Raw genomic sequence first — 19415 nt, 5'->3', positions numbered from 1 at the left:
CTGCAAATAATATTTTATTTTTTAAAATGCACATGACTTTGGTTCTTCTAAAGAGATTTGTATATACTGCAAAGGATTTGGCAGGCTGGTCCATTTCCATGTTTATCTATCTTGAATAATTATAGCAAGTAAATAAATTGTAGAGAAATGGACTCAGACGTGTGTTGGCATTAATTTCTTATCCTCAAAATTCTGCTGTGCTAGAATTATTTACATGGGTACCTAAAAACAGTCAGGCAAAATTTACTGTTTTATAATGTTACTTGGGGCATTATCTATACCTCATTAATCACAGAAGCCACCACAAATACTGCAGACTGGTAAGCCCTATTAGTTCTTGAATTAATAGGTACTTTTAAAGCATGAATATCACAAAAAGGTCAATCATTTCTAACAAAATTCAACACTGAAGCAGATAGTCTGTTAGTTGACACATTTCCCGGAGTAAAATAAATCTTTGATTAAAGGTCAATTTGGTGCCTTCACATGATGCTTCACTGAAATTGCACAACAGTAATCATTGAGAATTTCTCATCCCCAAATGGAAACCTAAAAAATCAAGATACAGCTAAACCAAAAAAATTTTTTTTCCTTTGGCATAAGTAGGTAGGAGAAACAACAGACCTGGCACTGAGGTGAGAGCGAGTGTCATGAAAGCACCGCCCTAGAAAGCATGTCCTTGAGACCCTACAACTTGCAGGGTGCACCTGGGGGCTTGTGTTTAATTAATTTTGGATCACTTTGGTGTGATCTACCACTAATGGTATCTAAACCAGCTGAGGGTATTCTGCTGTAGCAGTGTCAAGATGAGGATCATGGATGGAGAAGATGGGAAGGGGTCCCAGAAAAGTGAGCTGATGTTGTCACTGAACATCTGCTGAGAGATGTCATTCCTTCTGCTAAAGTCTCTGTGACTCATTGCAGAGTGAAGACCACACAAGGGCTGTATCACTGATGTGTGTGTTGGTAGGGCATGATCATGGAGACATGGCTCTGAGGATTTAAAGGCAAAAAGCAGCTATTTGGACAATGACATTTTCATGAGGAACTTAATCAGCTGAATGTCTGCGGCCTGTCCAAAGCTTTTTACTAAGGCTTCACCTTCCCACTGAAGGTAGATCTGCTTCGGCAGTCTTAGCTTCTGATGACCTTCATCAGTGCTTGGATAGACTTCACTTTAGTATTTCCTGACTAACAAATGAACAAAGGGGGAGTCTGGGTCTGAAGTCCTTGTTGTTATGTCCGAGGGAAGCAGCAATCTTTGTTTCTAAACTCGGAATATGAGTCACCTCAGGAGGCAGCGGGTCCCACCTCACTGGAAGTCTGCAAACAGAGGCTGGGTGGCCACGTAGTGATCATACTATGGTGTATACGGGTCAGATGAGGTAACTGCTGAGGCACTCCCAACTCTGAAATTATGGAACCTTATACAGCCAATGTAGCTAGAGAATAGGAAAGTTAAGAAATCACTGGCATCAAGAAGTACCTACTGCCATCCCTTCTTGGGTTGTTTCTCAGTGAGCTATCGCAACATGTATGGGGGTAGTGGGGTGTTTTGTGAGAAGAGACACATTCCTGACATGCAAAGTTGAGTTAAAAATGCATCTTCCCATTAAAAAGTAACAAAGGAAATGAAATAAAAAATAACAAATGATAAACAGCAGTTACATGTAGCTGAGATAGTACTATGAGTACAATCAAGTTCAAGCATCATTGGTGAGCAGGTATAGGAACTTAACCACTGCTCTCACTTTTTTTCCATGAGAAAATATGTTCTGACCTTCACATAGATTTTTTTAAAAATGTATTTAACCAAATCCATTTATTAGTCGGGGACTTGTATATAATATAGTCTCTTAATAAGAAATAAATCAACAGCCTTTGGGGAGGCCAATTCTGTTACGTGACATTCTCTGCAGGGGAGACTAGACACTAAGCAAATGAGTACATGGCAGAATTTGGCTCATGGCAGCTTGTCTGCCATCAGTAACATCCAGCCTGTGATCTGGAGAGAATAATTCATCTGTGACTCACAGCAAGGCAATGAAGTCTTATTCTCTAAGAAATATCAGTTTTACATGAGGGGACAATAGCAAGCCTCTAGTTTCATTCTGTATCAGACCCATAGGTTTTCTTAATATTTGATGACCAAAATGGCAGTGTGATCAGTATACTGTGGTGCCAACAGGGCGTGGCTCTAAAACACACTTACCTGCATTAACATATAGTAGATTCCAGCCACACCATGAGCTGCTCCAACATACTGCTTCCTGTGCCACTGGAATAACAGTGGGCAGCGTTCGGTTTTGCGTTCTTCCTTAGATAAATTTTTACCTGATTCGATGATAGCATTTACTACCTAGAGATGAGATAATATGAATCTCAAAAACTTGTAATGATCTTGTTCCAAATACCAATATCTTTATCATTAATACAATCTAACCTATGGTAATAATAGTTCTCTAGAATTACATGAATTCTTCATATGAAAATTTTCAGGCACTCAGCACTCAGCACTTCCATTTGACAGATTAGTAAACTGAGGGTCCAAGACACTGAGAGACTTTCCCTACAACAAAACCTAGGATGCTATAAAAATGTCAAAAGCAGTTTCTCCAAATAGCTTTTGTGGTACTTAGAAGGAATTAACACCTAATAGCTTACTATTGCTCTTCCCTGCCTCCTCTATTGATTATCAGTCTGAAGTGGATAGTGGGTAAGAAATCAAATATTTCAAACCACTCTGTTACTGTTTTTTTTCCTAGTTCTAACTTTACTTTTTTTCATAGGAGGAAAATACAAAAGACAAGAAAATAAACCTGTTCAGACAGCCTGGAGAAGCTGGCATAGTTAGGCCAGAGAAGAGAAGACTAAGGGAAGCTCAATTATCTTTATCATTAGTGAGGAGGAATAGGAACAAATAAAATAAATTATAGCACAAGGAATTTCTGTTAGGTACCAGGAAGAGTGTTCTAAAAGGAAAGGCTACTAATAGGTCAATGGAAGGAGTAGCTAATTTTAAAAGTTTATTCAGAAAGAAAACCAGGAGATATTTCTCATGTGCCCAAGAATGTTTAGCACAGTACAGGGGGAAAGAGCACTGACTCTGGAGTAGTCAAAAGTCCTTGGTTCAAATCCCACCTTTAATGTTTACTTATTAAGTGACCTTAGGAAAGTCACCCAAGCTCTCTGAGCCTCAGTTTCCTTTTCTGTAGAATGAGAGAGTTGGAATAGACATTCAAGGAGGTTCCTTCCAGCTCTAGACGTGTGATCATGGTGACTGTCAAATTTTAAATGAAGAGATGAGTATAACTCTTGCATGGCTATCATGGTTAGCAGCTAGCTCCTACAATCAATACCTCTTTGACAGTTGTTTCAGACACTGTGTTTGGACCAATCTCTGTATTCAAGTACAGTAAGGCATATAGGTAACCTGCCCGTCCATAAAGGAGTTCATCTGGAAGGTCTGAGTCTGGACTTACAACTGTTTTCTGTAGCTGTAAAAGTCTAATAAAAAAAACAAAAACAAAATGAAATCAAAATTTATTTCCTCAGAAGAGATAGGAATACCCTTTATTAAAAAGAAATTAATCCCCTGTATTTACATATTCTTAGGACCTGATGAATGAGGTCATCCCTGATTCAAGGACCAGATTAAAAAACTCTCCAAATCCTTCTCTATCCCCACTAATTCCTCTCCCTTAATAGATGCCAGTTAGCAAGTTACAAAGCCCTAGCCCAGACAGCTTTCATTAAACACCAGCTAAGGCATCTGAGAGAAAAATATTTAAGGAATAGGCTTCAACTATGACTCAAAGTAACATGTTTGTTCCCTCAAATATAAACGAAACTCATGGCTCTGCTATGCAGACAGCTCCAATGGAACCCTGTCTATAGGAAGACAGAACTTGGTTGTCCCATTATGATGCCTACAGTGCAAATTATAAAAGTCTTTCCATTCCTGAAGTAGCATATTGGCTTCCCTCTGTCTCATATAGGACGAGCACAAAAGCAATTTTTCTGAGGTCCTTTTCCACAGCAATAGCCCCAACTACGAAACGAGAAATACTTTCAGCTTAAAACTCACTTTGTGATGCACTCTCTGGACTCGCTGTCACTCTTTAGCTTGTGGTACACCACAGCACCCACAGCAAGGGGCCCCGCATCCCCACAGAGAAAAGTGACCCTACGGCCACTGAGATTACGAAGTGTTCTCTTCACGTAATCCAGGGATCGCAGCAGGTAGGCCTGGTCTGAAGTGACACGGTACAGCTGCAGGTACAGGAGGGCTATGCCTAGAATAAACCCCCACCCCCAAAAGAAAAGTGTTATTACACTTCCCTGCTACCTCAGTCCCAGTGGCAAGATTTAGGATTCACTTACAACATTCTTCGGCATAAACTCCTCCCTCTATATTAGCATAAGAAACAATTTCTGGAGTTGATAGTTGTGAATAAAGAAGTCCAAGGTTCAGAAGCAGGAGGCACAATGGACACAGCTAAAAAAAGCTTTGCCTTAGATTAGAGCAAGGAGGCGATGTGTAACCACTCAGCAGAGGAGTCCTATTCCTTCTTTTCCACCTCCAGTCTGCTCTCTATTTAAAAACCAAGAGCAGATGAACCTCCCCTTAGCTGGCTGAGGAAAGGAGCAACCAGAACCTGTGTCCCTCAAAACCAGTGTGCTGGGTGCATTGACTATAACAAAACAATATTTGAAAGATCCCTGAAAACAGCACTCACCATGAATATTTCTTTTTTTATTTTTGTTTTAAATTTACACTGAGCTTACTGAAAGTAGAACAAACTAAAAAACACAGCCAACACAATGCAAGGTTCTATTTAGAACGGCCTTAATTTAACTATGCGAGGTTGGTACAATATGATTGACAATGAAACTCTTAAATAGGATACAACTTTGGGCGAGCAGTGAGCCAAAAGCCAAATGCTTTTCAGACTGGCCAGATGGGATCTTTTAATGACAGACATGGCAAGTAAGACACTAAGGATCAAGTATGCCTGGGCTGGAGATCATTGGAGTTAAACAGGGGCAGCTGGGGAAAGAGGTCTGCTGCTAGCTGGCCTGGCTGGGATTTCTTCTTAGAGATACTTTAGTTTTTAATATTTAAACTCACTTTAGCCAGGTTAGGTTCATAATTGCATCGGGGTTCAGTTTTCCTTGCTGTGTGTCTGTCTGGCCTCCTGCATCTGTTTACTGTTGTTGGCACTAAGTAATTTTTGTTGATGACAAAAAATAAATAAAACATAACTAGTATAGTCAGCACTTTATAGTACATGATGTTAACTTTAGGGGGGGAAATGACAGGAATGACAGAATTGTTGAGTTAGACGTGACCTAAGACTTTCTAACCTGTTTTGGAATAGGAATCCCTCTCCAACACATCTGATGAGTGATGCCCAGCCTTCCTTGGCGACCTCCAGTGACAGGAAACCTACGGTTCCCTAAGATAGCCCAATTATCCTTCTAATTATTAGGAATAAGTTTGTCCTTATATCAAGCCTAAACTTATGTCTCTGAAACTTTCAAAAACTATTCTTTTTTTAGGGCCAAGCAGAAAAAGTCCTAATTTCGCTTCCATATGTTGGGTCTTCAAATACTTTAAGCCAATTACCACAACTTCTCTACTGCTGGCTAATTGTGCCTAGTCCCTTCAAAAGATCCTCAGAAGAACAAGTCCTTAGGGTTAATATCTTCCTAATGCCCCTTGCCTTATTAAAGGCCTTCCTAAAAAGTGATGCCAAAGCAAACCTGCTATTCTCAATGTGGTGGGCCTAGCACCCAGCATTCTACACACTGTGCTAATCTTTATACAGACTAGGATCACATTAGCTTTTTTGGCTGCCGTGTCACAATTAACTACATTCCCCTAAAATTCACAGACTTGCCTACCAATGCCTCCCCCATCTTATATAGGTATAAAGCTAATTTTTAACCCAATTATAGAGGAAGGCTTACAATTACAAATTTATGTCAGCTAATCTCAACTACGCCCTCACTGCAGTGGAGCAAGCTTTTCATTCCTTCCTTCTTGATTCTCCAGAAACTTCTCATAGTGGCTGCTCCAAACCCTTTCTTCTGCTCCTCCAGATTCCTTCCCTCTCCCCACCAGTTCTCAGCAGAGAGCACCCTCACCTCATGCCTTATAGAGAAAAGAGGGTATCAACTCTGAGCCCCTTCTTCATACTCACTATCTCAAAACCCTTTGCCATTAGCTCCCATTTTCCATTCTTTAACTCCACTCTCTAATGAAGATATGGGCCCTATCCTCACCATGGCCAAACCCTCTAATTGGACCTTTGATCCTATCCTCTTCCTGTCTCTACCAGCAGACCGTTCCCATAATTATCCCCTCCTTCTCTCTTAGATATTTTCATTTCCTACTTCCTACAAATATCCAGATCTCCCCAAGTTTTAATCACACACTCCCATCTGCATTTGACTCTACCAACCCTTCAAGCTATCATCCTATACCAAGCCTCCCTTTGACAAACTCTTTGTCTTCACTTCCTCTCCTCTCACTCACTTCTCAACCTCCAGTAATGTGGCTTCTGACCTCTCCACTCAATGAAACTTCCCTCCCTTAACTGCCAAATCCAATGGCCTTTTCTCAACTTTCTTCCTTCTTGACGTCTCTCCAGCACTGAATGCTACTTACTGACAGCCCTCCCTTCCTGATGAGTCTCTTCTCCCTGGTTTTTCTGACATTGCTCTGTCTTGGTTCAATTCTGATCTTTCTGTCTGCTCCTCTTCAGGCTCCTTTGTTGGATTTTGTTGGACCTTCACTCAAGGACTATCCTCTAAGCTGTGGACAAACTGCAGGGCTCTCTGTCTTAGGCCCTCTTTTCTCTCTGTAAACTCTTTCACTGATATCTTCAGTTACCATCTCTATGCAGATGACTCCGACATCTATACACCAAGCTGTCCAGTTCCATTTCCTACATTACTGACTGCTTGCTGGGCATTTCACATTTGGTGTCCTATAGACGTAGCAGACTCAACATGTCGAAAACATAACTATCTTTCCCCCAGAACCCCTCAGTGAGGGGACTACCACCCTTCTAGTTACCCAGGTTCCAAGCCTCAGGAGTCACCCGTGGCTCCTTCCTCTCACACCTTACATATCCAATCAACTGTCAAACCCTGTCAGTTTTATCCCGGCACCATTCCTTGTATCCTTCCCCTTCTACCATTCTCAAGAGTACTACTCTAGTTCAGACCCTCACAAAGTCACATCTAGAATATTACAGCAGCTTCCTAACTGGCCTCTACAACTCAAGTCTTTCCCCTCCACACAGCCATCCTCCACACAGCTGCCAATGCCCTTCCTAAAGGCTGTGATCCCCCTTGCTTAGTAAACACCAGTGGCTTCCTATTCTAGAATCAAATAAAAACTACTCTGGCGATTAAAGTTCTTTGCAACCTGGCCCCCAAGTCACCTTTCCAGCCTTAGCTGTCTTAGCACCCTGTCCAGTCTGGCCAAACTGGCTCTCTTGCTGCTTCTCCCACATGAAACTACCTCCTGATCAAGCCTGTGCACAGGCTGCCCCTGCACGTACAATGGTCTCTCAACTCACCTTTACCTCTTAGGATCTCATTTCCTCCAAAGCCCTGCTCAAATACCATCTCTTGTATGAAGCCTTGCCTGTGCTCTTCCCCCACACGCAGCTGCTGCGGCTTCCTCTCTGAGTTATTATATATTTGTTTTTATAAACTGCCACATGTACATATTGTCTCAGCAAATGGAAGGTAAGCTTAAGGGCAGGGACTGTTTTGTTTTTACCTCGGTATCTCCAGCACCCAGGCACAATACTTGACAGAGAATAGTTACGGCATAAATGCTGGCTGATTTGTCTCAGTAGATGTAGTCCAAAGAGATATTTCTGGACCTTGACTCTTTTGACAAATGACAATTATCCCTTCCAATTTGTGTCAACTGCAAATTTTAAAACCAAAATATTTCCCATTATCCCTTAACTGCCAGAAACATTAGAGCTAAACATATTGCTAACATGTTGAAAACATTGATTTCTTTTTTATTTAGATGGTCTCTGTTCTAGCCTTAAATATAACAGAATCCAAGAACCTTAATGTTGGAAGGTGTTTAAGAGGTTTTCCCATTGCATTCTAATCTGTAAGTCAATCAAAGCTTTTGTCCTTGGCATAGCATTTGCTGTGTTTATACATTAAATTCAGTCTACAGGTTTATAGTGTTCTTAAAGGGCTAAAAGGTTTTTATTATGTTATAGTGACCGGCAATTCTGACAGTAGAAAGCCAACCACTGCTAACTCCCTAAGACACATGGGGTAGTTCTTGCCAAAATCTATGGCTATTTCTTAAATTCCCCCTCATTGTCATCAACTAGGCTTAATGTTTTCTGAGAACAAAGACCTTACCCTGATTTCCTTTGTTCCATCATTTCACTGTCTGAATTACTATGTATCCATGAAATAGGTACCTACATACTGAAGCAGTAAAGTATTAGAATCTAGAAAAGGAAAGATCCCTTTCAGGAGCTCTGTGAGTTTGGAGGGTCAAAAATTTTTTTCACTAAACTTTAACTGAAATATAACCTTTATTTCAATTACCAATTTTTTTCTTGGACATTTTCTTTATTTAATATTTTTAGTTTTCAACATCGATTTCCACAAGATTTTGAGTTACAAATTTTCTCCCCATTTGTACCCTCCCCCCAACCCAAGATGCCATATATTCTGATTGCCCCTTTCCCCAGTCTGCCCTCCCTTCTGTCACACCACTCCCCCATCCTTATCCCCTTTCCCCTTACTTTCTTGTAGGACAAGATAGATTTCTATACCCCATTGCTTGTATATCTTATTTCCTAGGTGCATATAAAAAGCAACTTTTTTTTGAGAATTTGTTTTTAGAACTTTGAGTTCAAATTTTCTCCCTTCTTCCCTTCCCACCCACCTTCCTTGAGAAGACAAGCAATTCAACATAGGCCATACATGTATCATTAAGCAAAACACTTCCATAACAGTCATGTTGTGAAAGACTAACTATATTTCCCTCCAACCTATAATGTCCCCCTTTATTCAATTTTCTCCCTTGACCCTGGCCCTTTTCAAGTGTTTGCTTTTGATTACTTCCTCCCCCACTCTGCCCTCCCTTCTATTGTCCCCTCTCTCTTTTCCCCTTCCCCTCTACTTTCCTGTAGGGTAAGATACCCAATTCAGTGTGTATGTTATTCCCTCCTTAAGTCAAGTCTGATGAGAGCAAGATTCATTCATTGCCTTTCACCTGCCCCTTCTTCCCTTCCAATAGAATTGCTCTTTCTTGCCACTTTTATGTGAGATAATTTACCCCATTCTATCTTTCCCTTTCTCCTTCCAATATATTTCTCTCACCCCTTAACTGTATTTATTTATTTTTAGAAAACATCCCTTCATATTCAACTTATCCTGTGCTCTTTGTCTACATATATATGTATGTATGTATGTATATGTATATGTATATTCCCTTCAACTCCCCTAATACTTAGAAAGGTTTCATGAGTTACACATATCATCTTTCCATGTAGAAATGTAACCAAAACAGTTCAACTTTAGTAAGTCCCTTATGATTTCTCTTTCCTGTTTACCTTTTTATGCTTCTTTTGAATCTTGTATTTGAAAGTCAAATTTTCTATTCAGCTCTGGTCTTTTCACTGAGAAAGCTTGAAAGTCCTCTATTTTATTGAAAATCCATATTTTGCCTTGGAGCATGATACTCAGTTTTGCTGGGTAGGTGATTCTTGGTTTTAATCCTAGCTCCTTTGACCTCCAGAATATCATATTCAAAATCCCTTCAGTCCCTTAATGTAGAAGCTGCTAGATCTCATGTTATTCTGATAGTGTTTCCACAATACTCAAATTGTTTCTTTCTGGCTGCTTGCAATTATTTTCTCCTTGACCTGGGAACTCTGGAATTTGGCGACAATATTTCTGGAGGTTTTCTTTTGGGGATCTTTTTCAGGAGGCGATCGGTGGATTCTTTCAATTTCTATTTTACCCTCTGGTTCTAGAATACCAGGGCAGCTTTCCTTGATAATTTCTTGAAAGATGATGTCTAGGTAGTCCAATAATTTTTAAGTTATCTCTCCTGGATCTATTCTCCAGGTCAGTGGTTTTTCCAATGAGATATTTCATATTGTCTTCCATTTTTTTTCATTCTTTTGGTTCTGTTTTATAATTTCTTGATGTCTCATAAAGTCACTAGCTTCCACCTGCTCCATTCTAAATTTTAAGGTAGTATTTTCTTCAGTGGTCTTTTAGACATCCTTTTCCATTTTTTAAGGTGTTATTTTCTTCAGTATTTTTTTGGGTTTTCTTTAGCAAGTCATTAACTTGTTTTTCATGATTTTCTTGCATCACTCTCATTTCTCTTCCCAATTTTTCCTTTACTTCTCTTACTTGCCTTTCCAAATCCTTTTTGAGCTCTTCCATGGCCTAAGATGAATTCATATTTTTCTTGGAGGCTTTTGATGTAGGCTCTTTGACTTTGTTGACTTCTTCTAGCTGTATGTTTTGATCTTTGTCACCAAAAAAAGATTCTAGAGTCTGAGTCCTTTTTTGCTGCTTGCTCATGTTGTCAGCCAACTACTTGACCCTTGAGGTTTTTGTCAGGGTATGACTTGCCTTCAGAATGATCAGTGCTTTGTCCCAAGCTTCAAGGGCATTGCATTGCTGTTTTCAGGGCTACTTCTACACAGCAAGCTCTGCCACATCAGTGCTCCTCCTCCCCCAAGAACCGCCAATCAGGACTATGACTCAGATCCAAGCAGGGCAAAGCAAGAGAACCCTGCCTCTGCACCAGCAAAGTGCTCCCTGCACTCTGGCTCTCATCTGCTGCTTCATTCCTCCCACCTGGTGGGCCCAGGGCTGGAAGCAGCCACAGCTGGAGCTCTGGAAGCAGCCCCAGGAGCTTCCTGCTGCTACCCCACTAGGTGGCACCACCTCCTCAGCTGGGGCCGACCACTCACTCTTCTCACTCAGATCCAGCAGTTTTCCCACTGACCTGCTAAGTTGTCTTTGGTGTTTGTGGGTTGAGAAGTCTGGTAGCTGCCATACCTCAGTGATTCAGGGCCCTATGGCTTGCTCCATCTGATTCCCTAAGCTCCTGGTGTGTCCTGGTGTGGCCCATGATGGGCTGCGCTCCGCTCCCAGCATGATGCAATAGACACCTCCTAGCAACCATCCAGGCCATCTTTCCCTCTGTTATTTTGTGGGTTCTGTAGCTCTAGAATTTGTTCAAAGCTGTTTTTTGCAAGTGTTTGGAGGGATTTGGGGGAGAGCTTAAGTGAGTCCCTGTTTTCGTGCCACCATCTTGGCTCCGCCCCCTCAATTACTAATTTTTAAAAGAAATATTCTAAGAAGGGCTCCACAGCCTTCCCTAGACTGCTAAAGGTTAAGAATCCCTGCTCCAAAGAATTCTTCTTGCTATCTAACAGCAAATATTAGTTGTTTTCATTTATTAGTGAATAGATTCAAAGTTTCTGTTTTCAAAAGATGGGTTCAGTATTTCACTCACTTCTAAACTAGTGTAGATGGACATGTGAGAGTAGCTGATTGTTTAATCACCAAAAAAATCCACTCATCCATAATGAACCACAAAGGGACTGGGGTAGGGGAGGCAAGTTAAGACAGTTACTGTTTTTAACAACTTCCATTCATAGTTAGAAAATGATCTCACAGACATTATCTCATTCATACACTGTGGGAGGGAACAGTAGAACAAGTGTCACTATCCCCATTTGACAGATGAAAAAATTGAGACACAGAGTGGTTCAAAAGGTTTGTACAAGGTATAGACAGAGGTGGCAAATGACAGCCAGAGCCCTAATTCAGGTCTGCTACTGTGGTGCGCTTATTACAAAATGTCAGTGCAGTCAGTTAGCTGCAGAACTAAAAGTTTGATGAAACAAGATTTTTTTAATGAACAAAGTTCAAGCGTTGATTACCTAGTCAAAGATCCTTAAGGCACAAAAACCTCCGTACAAGCTTAAAGCGCTTGATCAACAAAGTATCAGGTCAAAGTAATAACAACTGACATTTCTTTAACAGCTTGAGGTATAAAAAGTGCTTGTCTCACACTCATTTACAAATGAATACTTTCATTTTAAAAGGAGAGAGACTAAAAATCTAGCAAAAGGAATAAAATAAAATGGATCATCAAATGCTCTGCTCTAGGCTTACCTGTCCAGCCAGTGTATGCAGAACAGTCATGAGGATCTGCAGTCTTCAGGCCTTCCTCCATCTGTTGCAGGAGGTCCTTGATTTTGGTCTGGATCCTCTTTGTAAAACTGGAGTTGATCTGAAAACCCAAGCAAAGAGAGAGGAGAGAATTACGCAGCAAGAAATTTTTAAAACTAATTTTTTTTTTTGCTAAAAAGAACATAGAAGCCATTCACTCTAGGTTAGCAATAAAAACTACCTTTGTTTTTTTTTTTCTCTACTAGCTTTTAGCCTAGCTTATGTTCATGAAGTGTGTTACAAAGTACAAGAGCACTGCACTGGAGTCAGAAAACCTGGGTTCTAAGGCCTAGATCAGCCTCACCAGCCATGGCCCTGTGAGCCAGTTGTTTATCGTTTCTGAATGAGCTTCGGAAATTCACTGATTGTTGGTGCTGGAAGGAACCTCAGACATCATCTAGCATAACCTTCTCATTTGAGAACCGAGGCCCAGAGATGAGGATTCATTTTCCCGCCACAAAGTTGGTGGATTAGGAGCAGAGATGAGCCTTGCTAGGTCATCTGACTCCTTGTCTGATGCTTTTCCCCACTAGAATTTGCTCAGCTATTAAATAGAAAATGTACCATTGCAACGCCTCCTCACAGAGCTGACATCTAACTAGCTATCTAATTCATTAAGCACTTACTTTGTGCCAGGCCCCCGCTGGAAACAAAGACAAGCAAGCAAGACAGTCCTGGCCCTCAATGAGCTTTCAGTCTAATGATGGGGAGGTTAGACAAATGGGGTGGGGGACGGTATGGAGAAGGCTCAAAAAATAGTCTGCAGGCCTGGTTCTGGGAAAAAAAAAGGCAAAGCAAGGCTCACCTATCAAAATCGTCTGTCCCACAGGAGTAGTCCAAGGGACTGCAGTGAAGGCTGGGAAGTGTAAAATCTTACTTGAGTTTCAATAACAATCCTGTAAGGTAGATAATTTTGCTAGGAAAACATTATGATCTCTCTATGCAGTAACATTAAATGAATAGTGTCCCCCCAGTCCACCAGCCCTTCAACCAGATCTTCTCTAGGGAAGAGAAGCTTGCCATGCCTGCCCCTCTCACCAACATGGTAGCAGGCAAATTGGCCCAACTGAACCAGCGAGGCAATCTGAGGGAAGGATGGCGGCTCTGTGTGGCAAGCGCGTCGGATCACCACCACAAGCCCAGGATTCTGTGTTCAAGAGTCCTGGGAACAGCAATAACCTCTATAACACTGGCCCCATGGCCACCAATCTTTGTGGAGAAAGGGCCTGCCATATCTGTTACCAGTTTCCATCAATGACAAAAGCAAGCTTAGGAGCTCCAGCAGCAGCACAGCCTCCCTTCCAGCCCCCCAACACTAGCCCTGTTTCCTGCCCAGCACCAGAAGTCAACAGCCAGGGGAGCAAGCCTTGTGATAATGAAAGACCTTCCTTCTCAACAGCTACCAGAGACACAAAGAAAAGAAAGTTTCTTTGGCAACATCAGAATTCAAAGGATGTGGTTTTATCCATGGAAATGACACTAATAATAATAGTAGCTAACGTTTATCTAGTGTTTACTATGTGCCAGGGACACTTTATATATCTTATCTCATTTGATCCTCACAACCACTCAGGGAGTTCAGATGCCATCATTAGCCCCATTTTAGAGATGAGGAAACTAAGGCAAACTGAAATTAAGTGACTTACGCAGGGTCAAACTGCTCCTAAGTATCTGAGGTCAAATTTGAACTCAAGTCTTCCTGATTCTAGGCCTGGCACTCTATCCACTGTACCGCATAGCTGCCTGCCTTACCCTCTGCTTTGCTTCTGTACCCCATCTGCCCTGAAGCTGAACCCTCCCTTATGTGTTTTCTTCCTCTATCAGAAGGTGAGCTCTTTAAAAGCAAAGGCTGTCTGGTGTTTAAATTTGTGTCCCCAGCACTTAGCATGGTGCTTGGTACATAATAAAGTTTAATGGATGTTTTTCATTAATTAATTCAAATCCTACAATAACTTTGCAGTTGCACAATTCTTTTCACTTATTCTATCCCTACCCCAACCCCTTCGCACTAGCTTTAAGGACTAACTGGCTTTTAAGGCAACAGTTTTTAAGGTTGACTTCAGTTTTTTTTTAAACTATGCCCTAGTTGGCATCCAACAGCCCCCTAACCAAGTCAGCCTTCTAAAAAATCTCTGTGCTTATCATGAGCTGGCCACAGGCATCTAAATTCATTTATCCATTAGACAACTCTCCTTCTCTTGAATGACTCAGACAAAAAGATAGTACCCTCCCCACCCCAAATACACAAATACATACACTTCATTCCAATGGTGCTATATAGCAAAGATGTTATTAACAGGCTTAAAGTTGCCCAGAAATGTACTGAGCTAAACATCTGGGGACAAACTGCCCTTTTAAAAAACATTTTAAATAATCTCCTCCTCCTCCATCCTCTTCCTCTTCCCTATCAAGCCTTTATTTTCTTTGATTTGCTTATTTACATTTTATCATATAAATTTGCAAAAGGATTTAAAACCTTTATTTAATCACAAGAAAAAAACGCCCTGAAACCATGAGGCAACGGGAAGAACAGGCATATATTTACAAGATGCCTAGTGGCCCTGGTTCTGAGACTTATTTATAGTGATTGCATTACAGTTGGAGGGAAAATGCTTCTGTTCTACAAGCTAGGCAATTTGCACAAACAAGGAGGCTCCCATGTGTTATAAAGCAAGCACATATTAGAATGAACACTAATCGCTTGTGGTTAAACTCCTCACAGTGCTCCAGTCTGTTATAATTGCATCTATTATTCCAAATGGCATGTAATAGATGTTTATAGAAAGATTTCATTTTTGTATTCACATTATTTCTCATGGTAACAGATATTATTAGCATTGCTATAGAGTTGTTTTTTCTCCCTTCTGGCACTTAGAAGATTTTAAGTAATAAACCATCCCCTCTCATGTTTTCCTGGCTTCAGTCAATTCAATTCAATTCATTTCCTTCCTGGCCACCATGTTGCTTTTACATAATGTCTTAGGAGAAATTTAAGGCAGAGAAAAAGTCTTATCATTTTTCATTAACTCAAATGGAAAAACCTAACACTCACAGCACTCCTCATCCCCCACAGCTTTCAATCTCTCAACAATGAGGCGTGAACTCATACTCAGCACTAACAAAAGCCCAAAGAATTTTAGGGGTGAGTCTTATCCTACAGAAAAACATAACAAAACAACAACAACAAAAAAAACCCAAGCAGATTTGTATATCTCTTAGGGCAAGAACATCCTTTGTTGTTGAATCTTTCATGCTAATTCTCTGTGACCCCATGGACTTTTTCTTGGCTAAGTTACTGGAGTGGTTCGACGTTTCCTTCTCCAAACAGAGGATAGGTAACTTACCCAGGGTCACACAGCTGGTGAATGTCTGAGGCCAGAGTTCAACTCTGGTCTTCCTGACTCCAGAGCCAGTGCTCTTATCCACTGAGCCAACCTACCTACCTCATCCTGCCACATCTGAATAATTAGCAAGACTTGCATCTTTTATTGTAAAGTTCTGCAAAGTGAGGTGCCTAACAATTATTACTCTATAATGTAATAGTTAGTGCAAAGCCCTCTTCCCTGAAATTTGGATATTGATGAAAACATGGAATACACTAGAGGTATCTATAAAACTTTGGACACTTCCATGATTATTCATCACTAACAAACTCTTTGCTGGTTCCAAACAAGGTGCTGCATCTCCCACTGTAGTGTGTTTCTCATTTTTGAAATGTTCTTCTTCCACATGAATCAGCAAAAGTGCCCCCTCCTGAGGTCTTTCCTGAGCACCCTGTTAAGCACCTCCCCTTGAGTTGTTTGGTGTGTGTGCGTGTATGTGTGTGTGTGTGTGTGTGTATACACACCTTTATCTTTTGTACTCACTTATTTATACAGAAGGTATTTCCTATTATTAGACTGTAAGTTACTTCAGTTTGAGGACTGTTTCAGTATTCTGCAGTCCTTCTGAACATCTCTAATGGGGTGTTCCATAGGTATCTCAAACTCAATTGGTCCAAAACAGAACTCATTATTCTTCCCCCACCCCAAACTACCTCCCTTCTTCTTCCCAACTTCCTCATTATTATCAAAGGAACCTCCCGGTTACTCAAGCTCACAACCTCATCCTCAAGTCCTCACACACTCTACATATTAAAATACAACTCCTCACTCACAATACATTGTAAAACAGTCTTGTTTCTACCTTCCCAACATTTCTAGTATGTGCCCCTTTCTCTCTACTCATACAGTCATTGCTTCTCACCTGGATTACTGCAATAGCCTTCTAACTGGTCTCCCGGCCTCAGTCCCTGCCCATTCTAACCCATCCTCCACTCAGCTGCCAAAGTGATTTTCCTAAAGTACAGATATGACCATGTCACTCCCCTGCTCAACAAGCTTCAGTGACTGGTTATCCTGCTGTCATTCATCCCTCACTCTGATCACAGTTCACAGTGTGAGCCCATCTTGTTCTTTGATGTTCCTCATTGCCAACATGCTGGAGCTTGCTCACCCCACCATGTACCTCTCCTTTGCCCTCTGGGTGATGTTTATTTTTAATTCTTCTAGTAATGTTGCATGTCATGGTTGCTGCATCAGTAGACTATTGGCATCAAACAGTTTTATTTCCAGAGGAAGCTTAGAGTCATTAAGGGAACTCTGCAATTTTATGAAGGCAATACAGTCCACTCTCCTTTTCCTGTTCGCCTACGGGTTCAACTTGTCTATCTGTACTGTCAGTCTCAGATATACATAGTGACAAACTCTACAGATTGTTGATCCAAATGCATATTATAATCTAAGTAACATACATTTTTTTTATCCACTTGGTTTTTACTGTATGAATGGTCAAGCCAAACTCTTGAATGGTTGGTTATAGATCTTTTCTGGAAAGCTCTGCAGTGTTGCTGGGCTAGATGCAACCAATACAATATCATTCACAAGGAGTAATATCTGGCATTCATTGCTTCACCCATGAAGCAATATTAATAAGACCTAAAAAAAAACTAACCCCAAATACTAAAATCAAACTATTGATAAAACATTACTTCTACTTACAAATAGAAATTTCATCATTCATAGCTTAACAATTTAAAAAATAAGACCTTCTATAGTGAATTATGAATTTGATAGATCTTAGAATGTACACACTTAGTTTGGTTCAGAGAGAATACACACATATTATATGTGCTATGTAATGCATAAACACCATAGAGCTAGGGTTAGGGTCAGGATTAAAAATGAATAAGAATAACACATCATAATTATATAGTATCTTCAAAATTAGTGGAACAAAGGCACTGCAGATGAATCATCTAAAGCTAGTATTTAACATGCATATCTATGAGCTAGAATGTTAGCTTGGTATAGTGCATTAAGGGCTGCCATTAGAATCAGAAAGACCTGAGCACCAGTTCTGTCTCTCATCTGTTCTAGCTGTGTGGCTAGGGACAAGCCATCTCACCTCTCAGTTCCCAAGGAAGTTCTCTAAAGCTATAAATGAGAGACCCCAATGGAGGAAGGTTCCATACTAGAAGTACCCTACCAAGATGGGTGCTGGGCTTGGAGCTAGGTAGATTTGAGTTCAAGGCCATTCCCTGGCACTTCCAAGCTAGGTAAGGAGGGGCAAGTTACTTCATCTTTAAGTCTCAAGCAACTTCCTCAGCAGAATCTTATTTTATGCAAAGAAACTGTGATTTAGGACTGAGTGTTAGAAAACCAGTCATTTTAAATGGTTATAAAAATACTTCAGTTTTTATAAATTACATAAATGTATATGAACTGGTTTTTACTATTTTGGGCCTATGATTTAGGGTCTTAGTTTAAGAAATACTATAGGACTTTGAACAAGTTAGACTTGGCAGATGACGTTAATTCCTATGACAAAAGTACAAGAAGCAGTTTACCAAATAGTTAAAGCTCAAAATGACACTTTAAAAAAGGGATATATGTACGTGTGCATATACGTGTACACATCAGGAATGTGTTCTCCTAGTACAGCTAAGCTAACCAACTGTGCCAGGAAGCTTAGCACTGGCCCTGCTGTATACCTCCTCTTACGGTAGTGCCTGTTTGGCCAGTGCCTGTGGTGCACAAACCTCCCCAATGGTGGCTGTGAAGGGCTACCTGGTTTCCAGAAGTATGGCGATACTGCTGATGGTGAGAAACCTTAAGACAGACAGTCAAGTACCAACTGTTTCAAAACTAAATCCAAAAAGTGGTCAACTTTTAAATGGAAATGAGATGGTCCTTTGGGGTGTGTGGTACATATACTCTCTCTTGTCACACAAGGATAGGTCCAAATGCAGTCTTCCATCTATTCAAGTCAGGTTAGTAATATTTTAATTCCATAAAGCCAAATTATACATCATCAATTGACCTATCAGTGGATAGATCTATGATGTGTGAAAGCAGCTTGTTTTATTATGTGGGATATGCTGTACTAGATACAGTAAATATAGATACGGTAATTCATCCTTCTCAAGAAAGTATTTTAATGAAGCTTTCTTTTTAAACAAGGACAAAGTGTAGGCAATTAACAAGCTCTGCTCTTAACCTCAGCCAGCCTAGTCATGTGCCAGCTGCTTCCCAGATTGACCCAGGCTTAGTCCCAGCACCTGTAAATGGCTGCCCCATTTTTAAGCCTGAGGCAATTTGCTCAAGGTTCCACAGTACTCACACTGGCTGCCTTTTTGGCATTCCCAGCCTAATGTAATTAATTGGCTCCATGAAACCACGATGTTAAAACGAAATGTTACAAAGGGGAATTAGTGTCGCAGGAAACTTCTAAATGGGTGATTGGCTGGATGACATCACAGCAGGGTTTTGCAGCACCAGAGGTAGCAGCTGGTTCTGATATGATGTACAGTTACTACCAAACTTTGCTGGTCATGGCAACACTCACTGACTTCTTTTAGGACTAAAGCAAGGGCTTCACACGAAAACATTTCACCTGAACCCCACACAACCATCTTATGAAATGAGTTTTACAGGCATTACTTCCATTTTGCCAATGAGGAAAATGAGGCTCAGAGAGGCTCAATGACTTGGTCATGGAAGCAAGCATGTGTCAGGGCAGGATTCAAACTTGTGTCTTCCTGACCCCAAGTTTAGGACACTGAACACTCTGTCATGCTGATGCTCCATGCTTTGACTAAGACAACCTGT

General features: G+C 40.8%; 1 protein-coding gene across 1 annotated transcript in view; it reads right to left on the bottom strand.

Moving 5' to 3' along the window:
- LANCL2 (LanC like 2) overlaps positions 1-19415 on the bottom strand; it is a 63567-nt gene that overhangs the window by 19937 nt on the left and 24215 nt on the right. Inside the window, exons 2-5 of the mRNA XM_036738689.1 lie at positions 12211-12328; positions 4088-4295; positions 3360-3507; positions 2213-2359 (exon numbers count right to left, since the gene is read on the bottom strand). Of these exons, the coding sequence (XP_036594584.1) occupies positions 2213-2359; positions 3360-3507; positions 4088-4295; positions 12211-12328 (621 nt within the window). The remainder of the gene's footprint in view (positions 1-2212; positions 2360-3359; positions 3508-4087; positions 4296-12210; positions 12329-19415) is intronic.

The sequence above is a fragment of the Trichosurus vulpecula genome, chromosome 9 (assembly GCF_011100635.1).
Source record: "Trichosurus vulpecula isolate mTriVul1 chromosome 9, mTriVul1.pri, whole genome shotgun sequence".
NCBI lineage: Eukaryota > Metazoa > Chordata > Mammalia > Diprotodontia > Phalangeridae > Trichosurus > Trichosurus vulpecula.
This window is presented reverse-complemented; position numbering and strand designations above follow the sequence as displayed.